The sequence below is a fragment of the Hordeum vulgare genome, chromosome 2H (assembly GCF_904849725.1).
Source record: "Hordeum vulgare subsp. vulgare chromosome 2H, MorexV3_pseudomolecules_assembly, whole genome shotgun sequence".
Taxonomy (NCBI): domain Eukaryota; kingdom Viridiplantae; phylum Streptophyta; class Magnoliopsida; order Poales; family Poaceae; genus Hordeum; species Hordeum vulgare.
The window spans coordinates 177,727,431-177,742,936 of NC_058519.1; the positions used below are offsets into that span (position 1 = coordinate 177,727,431).

At 48.4% G+C, this 15,506-nt stretch overlaps 2 protein-coding genes across 2 annotated transcripts; one reads left to right on the top strand and one right to left on the bottom strand.

Moving 5' to 3' along the window:
- Positions 1 to 239: 239 nt before the first annotated feature.
- Positions 240 to 880, bottom strand: LOC123426049 (beta-1,2-xylosyltransferease XAX1-like). The gene is made up of 2 exons (XM_045109829.1): positions 844 to 880; positions 240 to 787 (listed from the first exon to the last, which is right to left on the bottom strand). The coding sequence occupies exons 1-2, from the start codon at positions 878 to 880 to the stop codon at positions 240 to 242; spliced, it is 585 nt and encodes a 194-aa protein (XP_044965764.1).
- A 163-nt stretch (positions 881 to 1,043) lies between these two features.
- Positions 1,044 to 1,451, top strand: LOC123429878 (zinc finger A20 and AN1 domain-containing stress-associated protein 10-like). Its single transcript, XM_045113852.1, has one exon. It carries the CDS (start codon positions 1,044 to 1,046, stop codon positions 1,449 to 1,451), a length of 408 nt encoding a protein of 135 aa, XP_044969787.1.
- The last annotated feature ends 14,055 nt before the right edge of the window (positions 1,452 to 15,506 follow it).

The window sequence follows — 15,506 nt, forward strand, 5'->3', positions numbered from 1 at the left end:
GTGGCGGCGGCAGGAATGTAATTATTTTCAACTTTACAAGGATAATGGGTCATTAGCAATCCATAATCTAATTCTAGCTGGGTAGAGTAGATTATGAGTTTTAATAATCTACCCATCTAGTTTTTATAATCTACACCAAAATATGTCATGTTTAGAGACATAATAGATTATAAAAACTGGATTATATAATCTGAGTGGTTTTAAACAGAGCCTATGTATGCTACTTTGAATTTTAATTTTCATATGAGATAATCTAAGCTGTAGAAAAATGTTGAATGTGGAGATTTAAAGTTGACATTTTCACTGCATGCAGTACAATAGTGTAAAGGCTGAATCTGAAGATTCAGAGTTGCCATTGTCATGCTCGTCTCCTGCTCGTCGACGAAGTACTCCACGTACCGGAGCTGCATGTCCCGCGCCGGCTGCCCGTAGAAGTTGGTCGTCATCCTGTCCATGCTCCACCACGGCACGATCTGCAGCACCACCGCCTGCGTCGGTAGGAAGATCTGGTTCGTCAGCCCGGCGCCGTGCACCGCCAGCAGCACGTCCTCCGCGTTCACCAGCGCCGCGAACGCCGGCATGTCGGCCGCGGCCTCGGCCACCGTCACGTTGATCCCAAGCTCCGTGGCCGCCGTCGCCACCTCGTCCAAGTTCAGGTTCAGCAGCTTGCGCGTGCCGGCGCGGGAGATGATCACCTTCTGGGGCCGCATCCCGGGCACCTCCCGGAGCACCGACGGCCGACCGGATCGTCGAGAAAAGAACACGGTCCGTGGTGGGACCGGATTGCCTGGTTGGCGCCGGCGTCTCCTTGCACTTATCGGATTCCGAGTCCGAGTAGCGAACGAAAGTGACGAGGTCCTGAATCATGGTCGATGGGCATGGGATCCGTAGTACTCCTATAAAAGGCCACGAAACAAGCCTGGGTAATCATTGAACCAATTCCTCCTTTGCTACGCAGCGAAATCTCGCGATCAATCAATCGTCTCGGCGAGAGCACGATCGTCTCGTGCGCGCGAGACCTGCTCCATCTCTCGCTCGACAACATGGAGGCGAGGCGGCAGCAGCAGGCCGGCGGCGCGGTCCTGTGCGCCAGCGGCTGCGGGTTCTTCGCCGGCGCGGGGACAAACGATCTCTGCTCCAAGTGCTTCAAAGAACAACAGCTGCTGGATGTCAAGGCCTTCGATGGCGCCGCCATGTCCGGCCTCCGGTCGCTGACCATCGCGTTGACGAAAGCTGGAGGCGAGGAGGAGACGCCCGAGAAGAAGCGATGCAGCGCGTGCCAGAAGAAGGTGGGGCTGCTTGGATTCGTCTGCCGGTGCGGGGCCACCTACTGCGGCGCGCACCGCCACGCCGACGCGCACACCTGCTTCTTCGACTACAGGGCAGCCGGCCAGGAGCAGATCGCGCGCCATAACCCGATCGTCGTCGCGCCCAAGATGGCGAGGATTTGAGGGACAATTCTTGCGGTGTCTTTGAGTCCACTTCAACTCTGCGCGCAAGAAGGGGGATGGGGGAGCTACCGAAGCAAAACCGTGTCACTGCTGCAGCACCAAGAAAGCAACCAATTCTTTGCTTGAGTCCAGTGGTATTACGCCTTTGCTAGTCTTTTACTAGATTCCTAAACCATCCATGCATTAGTTTCATTAATCTTTGTCTCTTTAGGTTCTGCACTTAATTACCAAGATTGCTAGTGTTCTTTCAATCCCTTTCAGTCATTAGTAATTTTACAAGATTTTCAGGAGAGTCTCCATGCATCTAGGCAGCAAAAACCATGTTAAGATGCGTATGACATAGTTACACTACATCCACACCTGGTCCTAAGTTAAGGGTTTAAGTAAATAAAGGGCATTTTCAATCAATAAATCAAAGTAAAGCAGATGAGCCAAAAATGAAAACTCATGTACTGCAATTCTGGCATGAGAAAGAGCGTAAAACGCACTCGCTGCAGAATGAAAAACGCCTGTTTGCTACCCGGCTTGCAGCAGGAAAAAGGAATAGAATTGAACTTGTCGATGCACATGTAATCATGTGAGCTGCCTAGTGTTTGGAGACTCTGCTAACTTTCCTGTAAAATTAATCTTGGCTGAACTGGATTCTTAGGCATTGGCGTCTTGGTGAGTTAAAGTTGCAGTTTCCGACGAGTAACATTGGTTAGTGAACTCTTGTGTGTGTGTGGGGGGGGGGGGGGGGGGGGTGGGTGAAGCTTTAAGCTAAGCAAGTCCCCAATGTACCAACTATCAAGTCATATTGTAATGAATTTCAGATATGAATGGAAAATGTTGGCCTGAATTTGATCAAAGCATTTGAGTAACTCTCTGTATATATGTTTGTTGTATGCTTCTGTGACGTCTTAAAACAGTCTGCTTGTTATTCTAGTCGGAAAAGTGTGTACTGAGTTTGAGTGCTGAACTTACCTCTGATTTCACAATGCTTCATTTGAGTGGTGAACCACATAACCATGTTTGGGAGAGTAAAGATTTTTTTGGGGGGGTAGAGATTCTGCAATCTAATTGTCAAGCATGTGAGAAATTGTTGCATCTAGTGTAGCTATTATATAAATAGGTTTGGCTATTCTTAGATCATGTTAGTTTTTCATGCACATTATGTCCAACAACCTTACACATTCAGACTCACTACTCTTGCCAGAATTATGGGCATGCAAACTGGTATGTTCATCGCCCCAAGTATCCGGTGTGCCGTTCCACTCTAAACTCTATGACACTATCATCGGTCATTTTATTGGTCTCCTCATCTCTTTCTTGAGCATCCCTTCCCACATCAACTCTTCCAGCGCTAACCTTATCTTCTTCACTCTGAACATTTGCCTCATTTTCTTGGGAACTGGAACCTCCATCTCCAATTAGTGCTTGGACTGCTTGTTTCGCGGCACTGCTACCCATGTCTCCCCATGGATGACATCACTAGTGCATATACAGTATAAACATAAATAAACAATTTATAATTTTGTGTCGTAGAGATTAAGGAAAGCCAACTCTAAACTAGAGTTACATGTTCATACTCTTTTCCAAAGATGGTGTTTACTTTGTACAGTTGTGCTCTCCTAAGGAGAGTCTGAAAATGATGGCTTCATGTTGGAGCTTCACTTTACCTCTCAACCAAGTGGTGGTATCTGTCAAGGGTGATGCTGGTGGAGATCATTCAGTGGGCTCTCTGTGTGATGTTTGGGGTTCTCTGTGATGATGTCCCGTCGTGTCTGCGCTCCTCTCGTTTTCTCATGGCGTTTAGTGAGCTTATTGTGAAGCAAATTGAGGTCGACCTCTCTTCACTAGATCGTCTTGGGCCTGCTAGGGTGAAGGTTTGGTGCCATGGACATGTGGATGTCTTCCCTGCCTCGTCTGCCTACCGTACCCGGGCGAGGGTGGAGGGCACGGACCCGATTTTCCAAGGATGTGCCTCATGTCACGGACACGGTTGAGCCGACCCCTGCTTGCGCAAAGAACAAATCCTCGCTGAAGAAATACTCTGCTAAGAGCCGCACGTCCTTCAGTGTCAAGCAGTCGGTGGCTTGCCTATGCAGGCGGCTTGATGCGGAGCTTCGTGCGGTCATGCCGTCTCTGGTTGTTGCGGTGTCTTCGTAAGAGTCGATCGGTCAGCTCGTCGCACTGCTGCTAAAGAAATCCCTTCTTCACTAGTTCGTTTTGTGTTTCCATGTACTCCCTCCGTTTCTAAATATAAAACCTTTTAAAGATTTCACTAGAAGACTACATACAGGGCAAAATAAATAAATATATACTTTAAAATATATCTATGTACATCCATATGTAGTTCATAGTATAACCTTTAAAAGGTCTTATATTTAGGAAAGGATGGAGTATTCCCGATAGTGGGTCAAACGGTCATTCGCATAGAAGCCACATGTATTTTTGATGGTCCCACATATCCACACAGCACCCATACATGCACATTGCATATGAACCACTGACGACGGATGACGTCTGCGTCCCCAGCACCGCTGCTGTCGGAACCTTCACCGACCGCAGTTGCGCCGGTGGTGCCTGTTGGGGAGCGTTGCGTGGGAAACAAAAAAATTCCTACGCACACAAAGATCTATCATGGTGATGTCCATCTATGAGAGGAGATTAGATCTACGTACCCTTGTAGGTCGCACAGCTTCGTGATTCAAATCACCGTTGTCCCACGACCCGTCCCACGAACGGTTCTGATCTAGTGCCGAACGGATGGCATCTCCGTGTTCAGCACACGTATAGCTCGACAATGATCTCGGCCTTCTTGATCCAGCAAGCAAGACGGAGAAGTAGATGAGTTCTCCGGCAGCGTGACGGTGCTCTGGTGGTGGTGACGATCTACACCTGCAGGGCTCCGCCCGAGCTCCGCAGAAATCCGATCTAGAGGTAAAACTATGTGGAATAGCCCTGAGTTGCACGTGGCAAAGTTGTGTCTCAAAAAGACCTAAACCACCAATATATATAGGAGGAGGGGAGGGGCTAGCCTTGAGGCACAAGGGCCTCAAGGTGCGCCGGCCGCCAGGAGGAGGAGGACTCCTCCAATTCGGTTTGGGAAGGAGGAATCCTCTTCCTTCCCACCTCCCTCTTTCCTTTTTTTCTTCTTCTCTTTTGGTATTTTCTTATGTGGCGCCATAGCCCTCTTGGGCTGACTCCACCAGCCCAACAAGGACTTGATGCGCCACCCTAGGGCCTTGGGCTCACTCCCGGGTGGGTGGGCCCCTCCCGGTAAACACCCGGAACTCATTCGTCACTCCCGCTACATTGTCGGAATTGTCCTAAATTTCCGGTGACCAAATGAAAACCCTCGTGAAGTCCGTGATCTCATCCGGGACTCTGAACAACAATCGGTAACCACACATATAACTCAACTATACTAAAACGTCATCGAACCTTAAGTGTGCAGACCCTGCGGGTTCGAGAACTATGTAGACATGACCCGAGAGACTCCTCGGTCAATATCCAATAGCGGGGCCTGGATGCCCATACTGGATCCTACATATTCTCCAAAGATCTTATCGGTTGAACCTCAGTGTCAAGGATTCATATAATCATGTATGCCATTCCCTTTGTCCTTCGGTATGTTACTTGCCCGAGATTCGATCGTTGGTATACGCATACCTATTTCAATCTCGTTACCGGCAATTCTCTTACTCGTTCCGTAATACAAGATCTCGTGACTTACACTTGGTCACATTGCTTGCAAGGCTTGTGTGTGATGTTGTATTACCGAGTGGGCCCCGAGATACCTCTCCGTCACACGAAATGACAAATCCCAGTCTTGATCCATACTAACTCAACGGACACCTTCGGAGATACCTGTAGAGCACATTTATAGTCACCCAGTTACGTTGCGACGTTTGATTCACACAAGGTATTCCTCCGATGCCGGTGAGTTATATGATCTCATGGTCACAGGAATAAATACTTGACACGCATAAAACAATAGCAATAAAACCACACAATCAATATGTTATGTTCATAGTTTGGGTCTAGTCCATCACATGATTCTCCTAATGATGTGATCCAGTTATCAAGTGACAACACTTGCATATAGTCAGAAAACTTTGACTATCATTGATCAACTGGCTAGCCAACTAGAGGCTTGCTAGGGACATTGTTTTGTCTTTGTATCCACACATGTACCTATGTTTTCATTCAATACAATTATAGCATGGATAATAAACGATTATCTTTAAACAAGAAATATAATAATAACTATTTATCATTGCCTCTAGGTCATATTTCCAATAGTGCCTATGTCAGGCGGGGTCCTAGACCTGCAATCGGCTGTTCCGGTCTCTGGTGTGGGTACTAGGCCCGCGTCGCTGCTGCCGAAGACTATTCCGGCCGTCGATGCACCGGTGCCGCTCACTTCGAGAGAGGTTTCTGATCTAGGATCGGCTGATCCTTTCCTGTACATTAGATGGTTGGCGTGTTTCTCTACCGTTCATGGGGGAGGCGAGTGGCATGGGAATTTATACCTTCATCCGAAGTCTCGGTGGATCACGGTGAGGGGTGATGATGGTGACATCCTCGTCGGCAAATATCTGCAGGAGGGAGAGGTGGTCTATCTTGGACTGCAGTTGGAGATCGAGGTGTATCTAGTAGTAGTGGGGGAACCAATCCCTTCGCCGCAAGTCGAGGCAATGGCGTCTACGTCTGCATCTCACGTATGCGTTGATCTCACTGTCTCTCCAGTGCATGTTGCGCATTCGCGGTTCGGCGGTCGTTTTTGGGTTCTAGCGAGAGAAGAGGATGAGGACGAGTTGGAGGAGAGTCTGGACGTCGTTTCACCTATGCCATTGCCATCTGAGGATAGCCCAGCTCGACGGATCGCTCTGGGGTTGGTGCTAGCGTGAGGTCGGAAGCCTCGCACAAGCGGGAGAGGTCTGGGGAAAGATAGGAAGGTGAAGTCGAAGGCAGTCCATCCCTGGATTGGACCGATCCTTAAGATACATTTGCCTCCATTAACTTTATCCGACTGCATCAAGCCGGAAAAATGGACTCTCGTAACCAAGAAGAAGAAGTGGCGGCCGGAGTCCGGGAAGACGACGACGCGGATGGTGGTCTTGCCGATCCGGGATCTGCGGGACGCATGTTTGAATTCTTTACTAAATTTGGTAGGGCCAGATTTACAGGCTGAATCGTTAGGCACAACAATAACTGGGTATTCATCCCAGGGTTGTTCTCATGATTTCGGCAAGTTGCTAAAGGAAAATGTAGGCAGTGTTTTGGCTGATCGACCTGTCTTGCAAAATATGTTCCCGGTTGCACCTGTGCCGTGTTTGGGCCTACTGATTGATGGGTATGTGTCCCGAGTCGAGGCCCGAGTGGAGGTAGGTCATGATGACATAGGCAATACGGCGGATTCCCTCGTGGATGATTCTTTTTGTGCGTATACCTCTCTCGCGGCTAGGGTTCTTCCGCAGCGTGTTAAGCCTGGGTTCCCGGTGCTAGGTTCGGGAAGAGCCCTACGTGTGCTGCCGCTAAGGTCTGATTTGGCTGGACGGGGTAAGAATCCACTTCCGCCAAAGCCGGCTCCTCCTCCAGCGAGAGCTGGGGAGGGACCTCAGCAACAGCGAATACACGAGAGGTGCGACGACTGCGGCTCGTCAGATCGATGCGGCTCGGAAGCCTCCTAGTGGACTGTAACGTCTAAGATGAGGCACTTCCCTTATTTGGGGGTGAGGCCTCAAAAGGGGAAAGAGTCGCATCTAAGCATTCTGCAAGAAGATAAACATTGCAAGACATAATAGATGGAAGAGTAATATGATTTGGCTTACACTCGCCACAAGCTAAATTACAGAGTCACACTGCCAGTCATTATTCAAATGGAAAATAGGGTCCGACTATGGACAAGTTAAACGACAAAAGCTAATGCTAGCCCACCTTGCTAGGCCTACGATCACGACCAAGTGCCTCTAGTCCTCGGGGTACGTCTCATACAACCGACCTCTTTCCTCGTCAAACTCCCACTTGAGCTGAATAACGTCGAATGAACCTGCCTCAGTTTCACCTGTACCTGTGGGGCGGTTGTAGTAATTTGTGAGCCACGAGGTGTGACGCCCTCGGTTTAATCGTACGCTAATCATACACGCAAATGTGTACGATCAAACCCAAGGACTCACGGGAAGATATCACAACACAACTCTAGACACAAATAAAATAACATCAGCTTCATATTACAAGCCAAGGGCCTCGAGGGCTAGAATACGAAAGCTCGATAAACACACGAGTCAGCGGAAGCAATAAATATCTTAGTACAGACATAAAACATGGGGTGCCTTAGAGAAGGCTAGCACAAAAGATACAACGATTGAACGAGGCGAGGCCTCCTGCTTGGGAACCTCCTAACTACTCCTGATCATCAGCGGCCTCCACGTAGTAGTAGGCACCGTCGGGGTAGCAGTCGTCGTCGGCAGGGACCTCCATCTCCTGGGCTCCATCATCTGGTCGCAGCAAACGGATCAAGGGGACAAGGGGGAGCAAAGCAGCGGTGAGTACTCATCCAAAGTACTCGCAAGTCTTACATCAGAACTATTCTAAATATGCATCGATATCAAAGAAGGGGGGTATATGTGGACTGACTGCAGCAATGCGAGAATAGGGAGAGAAGGCCTAGTCCTATCGAAGACTAGCATCTTCTGGGTCTTGCAGCAATAGACGAGAGTAGAACAGGGGTAAAACATTAATAGTCATATTGTTGCAGCAATATTAAAGTGAGGTCACGCCTAAAGATGCTCCCTCGACTCCCTGCGAGGAAGCAATCCTGAGGCAAACTAATTCCAGTTAGGTAACAATTGTAGTTGTATAAGATCGGGGCACAACTCCAAGTCGTCCTGTAACCGTGGACACGGCTATCCGAATAGTTAATTTTCATCCCTGCAGGGGTGCACCACATGTCCCGTCACGCTCGATAACACTCTGGTCGGACATACTTTTCTGGGTCCTACCCGGCCTCGGAATATCGACACGTCGCAGCCCCACCTACGACTAATCAGAGAGGTCAGCCCGCCGGTCTAAATCCTAAGCGCAAAGGGTCCATGGGCCCAGTTCCCCTCCGCGCTCCTACACGATGCGAGGGCGGCCAACGTCAGTCCTAGCATCCCTTAATCACAAGCGCAATGCATCTCGGGACCACTCGGGCGCGCGCCACTACGATTGCTGACATCTGAAAAGCTTCGGCTGATACCGCGACGCCGAGTACCCATAATTCTTCCCGCGTAGCCGGTTAGTGCGAAAAGGTCTCCGACCAACCCAGATCAAATACCCAAATCCATTAACAATTTAATTAGGCCAACAACACAGTCTCACGGGAATCCACCCGTCTTACAACTAAACACCAAAGATCCCAGTAACATGGTCGAGTAATTGTGTGGTTGTAACATCGGAGGGAATCCGAGGTATCACCCTCGTTGGATTCCGAATGATGTACCCGTCAAGGTGGGCTTAGAGGAATCACACTCGGGGGTCCCACACTTGAGGGGTTGCACGACAGAGGCATCATCGAGAATGGTGAAAGAGGAATCACCCTCGATAACCACGACCGACTAGCTATACTACAGAGATATCATCAGGAGTACTTAGCGAGGTGTCACCCTCGGTACCCGATAGTATCTCGCTCGTCGTACAACTAAGGGGGGTGTATGTGATGTGTCGGGTCTGGCTCGTCGATCAGGGATCGAGATTTGAAAAACAAGCGGGGCAACTGAACTACGGGGTCAGAGGGGATGACTGCTTCACCTATACTAAGCAGGTTAAAGGTACGGGACTGAAAGTAGCAGTTCATCAAAAATACGCTATGCATCAGATATAGGAGCTAACTACAACAGTAGCAAAATACTAATGCAAGCAGTAGGAAGAAAGACATAGGCGATATAGGAATGATCAAGGGGGGTTTGCTTGCCTTGCTGCTCTGCGGCAAAGGACTGACCGGTGAGACTGGAAACAACGAAAATGTTCCATGTTTCTATGCTATGGACGCGTGACAGACGAATGGGCCGTGTATCCGGGTTCGTCTCGTTCTGCTGATCAACTTTCATGTTGAAAATATTTTGATCTAACTTACGGATTATTTAATATTAATTTTTAAAGTTTTATTCAATAATTAGGAATTAAAAACACAATTAAATAATTTAATAAAAAGCTATTATGACATAAGCATGATGTCATGCTGACATCAACATTTGACTGGTCAACTGACTAGCGGGTCCCGAACGTCATAGGCACAAGTTTTAATTTAGGTTAAATATTGATTAATCAGATTGATTTAATGGGGGACCCAGGTGACATACTTCAATTATTCTAATTATCCAATTAATTGATTAACTGATATATCTACTTATTTATTTAATAAAAACATTATTTTTATATTTTAATTTCACTTTTCTTTAAAAGGGGTGTGAGGCCTCCCTGTCATAGACAGCGGGGTGTGTTGGCCCCACCGGTAAGTGGCTTTAGGCCAAATACTCGGTTTTATTCACAAATACATAATCATGCAAATATCGTATTCCTCCAAATACCTATATACGCAAATACATACATCGCATCTCATACATACATACATACATACATACGCAACTAATACACCTTTTTTTTAACTCTCATCTCTCACAACTCTCTGTGTTAACACACAACACAACAAAGAGAGCCAACTTCATCTCCTCCTACCGGAGTCAAACGTCGACGGATCGGAGCCCTGTTTGCCGGAACGGAACCGGGACGGAGAGGAGAACAAGATGGTGGGAGGAGCCCGACGAGGGGCTCACCGACGTTCATGAGACGGCCCGGTGAAGCCGAAGTTCGTGGGAAGGCGGAGATGTCGACGGTGATGGCGCGGTTCTGGTGGTGACGGTGACGGTGAGGACGGTGGTGACGACGGTGAGGGTCGTCGGAGAGGGCCTCCCGGAGTCGTGGCCGGAGAGGAGAGCCCTTTGGTGAAGAAGGGGCCGGCCGGATCCGGCGAGGTGGAGGTCCTCCCTGTCTGGTCTCAAGGGGAGGGAAGCCGACCGGTCATGGTGGTCGCCGGAGTTGGTGGCCGGCGGGGTAGAGGGAGAGGCCGGCGGAGGTGAGTGGGCCGGCGGGGTGGTTCGGTTGGGGTGGAGGCCGATGGTGGGGAAGGGTGGCCGGCGGGGTGAGAGCTCGGGTGGAAGGGCCGGTGGGAGGGGTAGGCCGAGATGGGGAGGCTCGCCGGCCGATGGGGGAGCCAGAAGTGGAGGGAGATGTGACGGGAGGGAGAGAGTGGATCTAGGGCTTGGCTCGGTGGGGGGGTGAGTTACGAGAGAGAGAGACGAGAGATATTTCTCTCGTGCGGAGGGATAGGACCGAGGGGTGAAGCAGGAATCGTGGGGAGGGGCCCCCGCGGGTGAGAGAGCGGGAGGTGTCGGCTTGGGGACACGTGGGGGCGCTGGGGGAAGGACCCCCCGCGAGGGTGGTGGCGACCGACCGCCTCTGGCGGCGGCGGCTCGGGAGAAACGGGAGAGCGGGGGGGGGGGCAGCGCTAGGGTTGCTCGCTGGCGAGGGTGGCCTGGCCGGCTGGGCCTCTAGGCCCAATTGGGCCAGTGGGTGGGGGGGTTACTCTCCTTTTTGCTTTTTTTGTTTTGTTTTGTTTTATTCTTTTTTTATTATTTCTGAGTCTTTTTAGTACCTAATTTTATTTACTACCTCTTATAATTTATTTTATATACTTTTACTTCTTTCTTTTATTTATTTCTTTTACATTTACTATATTTCTCTTTAGTTATTTTGTTTAAGGCTCCACCTCTAAATATATTGGGCTTCTCAAATATTCCAAAAGTTCTCGATTCATTTTTATACTTCTCTAGGGAATTCTTCTAACTCCCCCGACATTTGTATTTCATCAACTGAATTATTTCCTCGTTTGACTTCATCTTAAAGCATCGAATTTTGATTCGGTTTCAACCAACACGAGATCGTTGATATCATTAACGATGATGTGGCATCATTAACGCGGGATCACTGTCGCTTAATTACAATCATTACTGTAGCAAAACTCGAGGATGTCACAATTCTCCCCTACTAACAAGAATTCTCATCCCGAGAATTAAGAGGTAGAGGGAAAGAGCCCGGGGTATTCATCACGAAGATGATCCTCGCGTTCCCAAGTGGCTTCATCTTTAGAGTGATTTGACCTCTGCACCTTGAGGAACTTGGTGACTTTGCGACGAGTCTTACGTTCAGCTTGGTCGAGAATGCGGACCGGATGCTCTTTATAAGAGAGGTCTTGTTGCAGCTCAAGCATACCATGATCCACTGCTCGAATAGGGTCCTTGAAGCAGCGACGGAGCTGAGAAACATGGAAGACATCGTGAAACTGAGAAAGGTTCGCCGGCAATTCCAATTGATAAGCCACTCTTCCACGCCTTTCGAGAACACTGAAAGGACCAATATAACGAGGAGCTAACTTGCCCTTGATTCCGAAACGGTGTGCACCTCTCATTGGTGTGACACGAAGATAAGCCTTTTCGCCAGGTTGATAGACCATATCTTGATGATGACGGTCATACTGACTCTTCTGACGAGACCGAGCAGCCTTCAGATTCTCATGAATAATGCGGACTTGATCTTCGGCATGTTGAATAATATCCGGACTGAAGAGTGATCGTTCCCCAGTTTCTGACCAATTCAGAGGAGTTCGACACATTCGTCCATACAATACTTCGAAAGGGGCCATCTTCAGACTAGCTTGATAGCTATTGTTGTAAGAGAACTCGGCATACGGGAGAGATTCCTCCCATTTCTTACCGAAAGAAATGACACAAGCTCGAAGAATGTCCTTGAGAATTTGGTTGACTCGTTCAACTTGTCCCTGGGATTGAGGATGAAATGCAGTGCTGAAGGACAAATGAGTCCCCATAGCCTTCTGAAAACTTCCCCAGAATTTTGAAGTGAACAAGCTGCCACGGTCCGAACTGATTACCAACGGAATACCGTGAAGTGAAACAACTCTTGACATATAAAGATCTGCCAGCTGACTAGCATTAATTGTTTCTTTGACGGCCAGGAAATGTGCAAGTTTGGACAGTCGATCAATGACGACAAGAATAACATCATTACCTTTCTGAGATCTGGGGAAACCAGTGACAAAGTCCATTTCAACATGGTCCCATTTCCACTCAGAAATAGAGATAGGTTGCATAGTTCCAGCAGGCTTTTGGTGTTCTGCTTTGATACGCCGGCATACATCACATTCTGCCACATAGCATGCAATATCTTGTTTCATATTGGGCCACCAGAATCTTTGCCGGATGTATTGGTACATCTTGGTACTACCCAGGTGAATAGACAATGGTGTGTCATGAGCTTCTTCCATCACCTTCCCGGTCATCCTGAGATTTTCCTTCTTATTTGGGACGAATAGGCGACCCTTGAAATACAAGGCGCCATCTTCATCAACAGTGAAAAAGGAGGGTTTACCCTTCACAATATAACTCTTAATCCTGTCGACATCATCTTCAAAGCCTTGCAGATTCTTTATGGAGCTCACAAGATCTGGTTCAACCACTAGGTTACTGAGGGAACCCTGATTAACAACACGAAGGTTCATCTTTTGACACTCTTCAGGAGGGGGAACAAGGTAACCCTGAGGAACAATATGGAGGTTCAGCTTACGGAATTCCTCTAGCAGACAATCGTGAACCTTATGAATCTGGAGGTGGTTGCAGTATGACTTGCGACTCAAGTCATCAGCCATTACGTTAGCCTTGCCAGGGGTATATGATATACTACAGTCAAAATCTGTTATAGGCTCCATCCATCTTTGTTGACGTAGGTTCAGCTCCGGTTGAGTGAACAAGTACTTCAGACATTAATGGTCGGTGTAGATTTCACAGCGATTACCGAGAAGGTATTTTCGCCATTCCTTCAATGCATGAATGACTGCGGCAAGCTCGAGATCATGAACTGGGTAGTTCTCTTCATGAGCATGCAGTTGACGTGAAGCATAAGCGGTCACCTTGCGATCCTGCATCAGGACACAACCTATTCCTTGACGAGAAGCGTCACAGTATATGACGAAATCCCTTTTCGTATCCGGAGGAGCAAGTATTGGAGCGGACGTCAGTTTGTCCTCGAGCGCCTGGAAACTTTCCTGACATTTATCAGTCCACTCATACTTAACACCTTTGTGAAGCAGGTTGGTTAAGGGCTTCGCAATCTTGGAGAAGTTCTCGACGAATCGACAGCAATAGCTGGCGAGTCCGAGAAAACTTCTGACTTGCTTGACATTCTTTGGGGGAGTCCAGTCAAGAATAGCTTGAATTCGTTCGGGGTTGACTGCAATACCATCCTTGGAAATCACATGACCAAGGTAAGCCACTTCATCTAGCCAGAACTCACATTTGGAATACTTCGCATAGAGTTTATGCTCCCGAAGCTTATCCAGTACAAGACAAAGATGTTCAGCATGCTCTTCTTTGTTCTTCGAAAATACCAGAATGTCATCCAGATATACCACGACAAATTTGTGGAGGTAGTCCATGAATATATAATTCATCAATCGAGAGAAGGTTGTCGGTGCATTGGTTAAGCCGAAGGACATGACGGTGTACTCGCATGATCCATAACGAGTAACAAAGGCGGTCTTTGGAATATCCTCCTTGCGAACACGGATCTGGTGGTCTCCAATCTCAAGTCGAGCTTAGAGAAGACGGTGGAACCAACAAGTTGATCATACAAATCATTTATCCGAGGGAGAGGATATTTGTTTTGAATAGTGGCCTGGTTGATAGGACGATAGTCATGAACCAATCGATTTTTCCCATCCTTCTTCTTAACAAAGGGAGAAGGTGCTCCCCAAGGAGAGGAACTCGGATGGATGAAACCCAGACGGAGCAAGTTTTCAATTTCTTTCTTAAGTTCAAGGAGTTCATGTGGTGGCATTTTATAAGGACGCTTGGCAATAGGAGTGGTACCGGGTACCAAGTCAATGAAAAACTCGACAGCTCGAGCAGCGGGAATCCCCGGAAGTTCTTCTGGGAAGACATCTTGAAATTCTCGGACCACTAGAATGTTTTCAATCCCTTCAAGAGGCGACACATTTAATGCATTCAAAGCATACAGCCGTGCCTCAGCATTACGGACGAGATGAGCATGGTAGATTATTAATTCATCTGAAGGGTGTAGGAGGTGGACGGTCTTGGTGGCACAAACGACCGATGCCGTATGAGCTTTCAAGCAGTCCATCCCCAGTATGAGATTAATGTTGGAAGAACTTAATAACATGGGAGAGGCAAAGAATTCCAATCCTTCAATTTCAATGGGGACATTTGAGCAGACCATGGAGGGTCGGCATTGGCCCGAGGGGGTGTTTACCACTATTGGGACGTTCATCTCTTCGTACTTAATGCCATGCATGAATGCAAAACTTTCCGACATAAAGGAATGCGATGCTCCTGTATCAAACAATACAGAAGCAGGTACTGAGTTAACAAGAAGTGTACCCATCACGGTAGCAGGCTGGTCTTGAGCTTGACCCACATCAATGTTGTTGGCCTGACCACGAACATAAGCAGGCTTAGCGTTGAAGTTGCGGTTCTGGTTGTTGCCACTGCCAGTTGCGGGAAGTGTCAGCTGATTCGGATTCTGCCTGCAGTCTCTAGCACGGTGACCTGGACGGCCACACTTGAAGCACAGCCCGTCCTTAGGACGGGAAGGAGGAACTCGAGGCGGTGGAGCTGGAAGCCTCGGCTGCCTAGGTGGTGGAGGAGGCAGGCGAGGTGCATCATAGGACGGCCTCAGAGCAGGAGCAGGTGCATGGTACGTGTTGTTGGGAATCCAGATCTTCCGCTTCTGTGAAGATGAGACCGAAGATGAGCCCATGTCACGGTTGCGCTTGCTGTTATCTTTGTATTCTTGCAGACCAGTCTCAACCTGAATAGACTTGTTCACCAGGGTGGCGAAATCAGCATAGTCCTGAACGAGGAGTGTCAGCTTGATATCACGGTGGAGGCCTTCACAGAACTTCTCCTGCCTGCGTGCATCAGTTGCAATGTCTTCTTC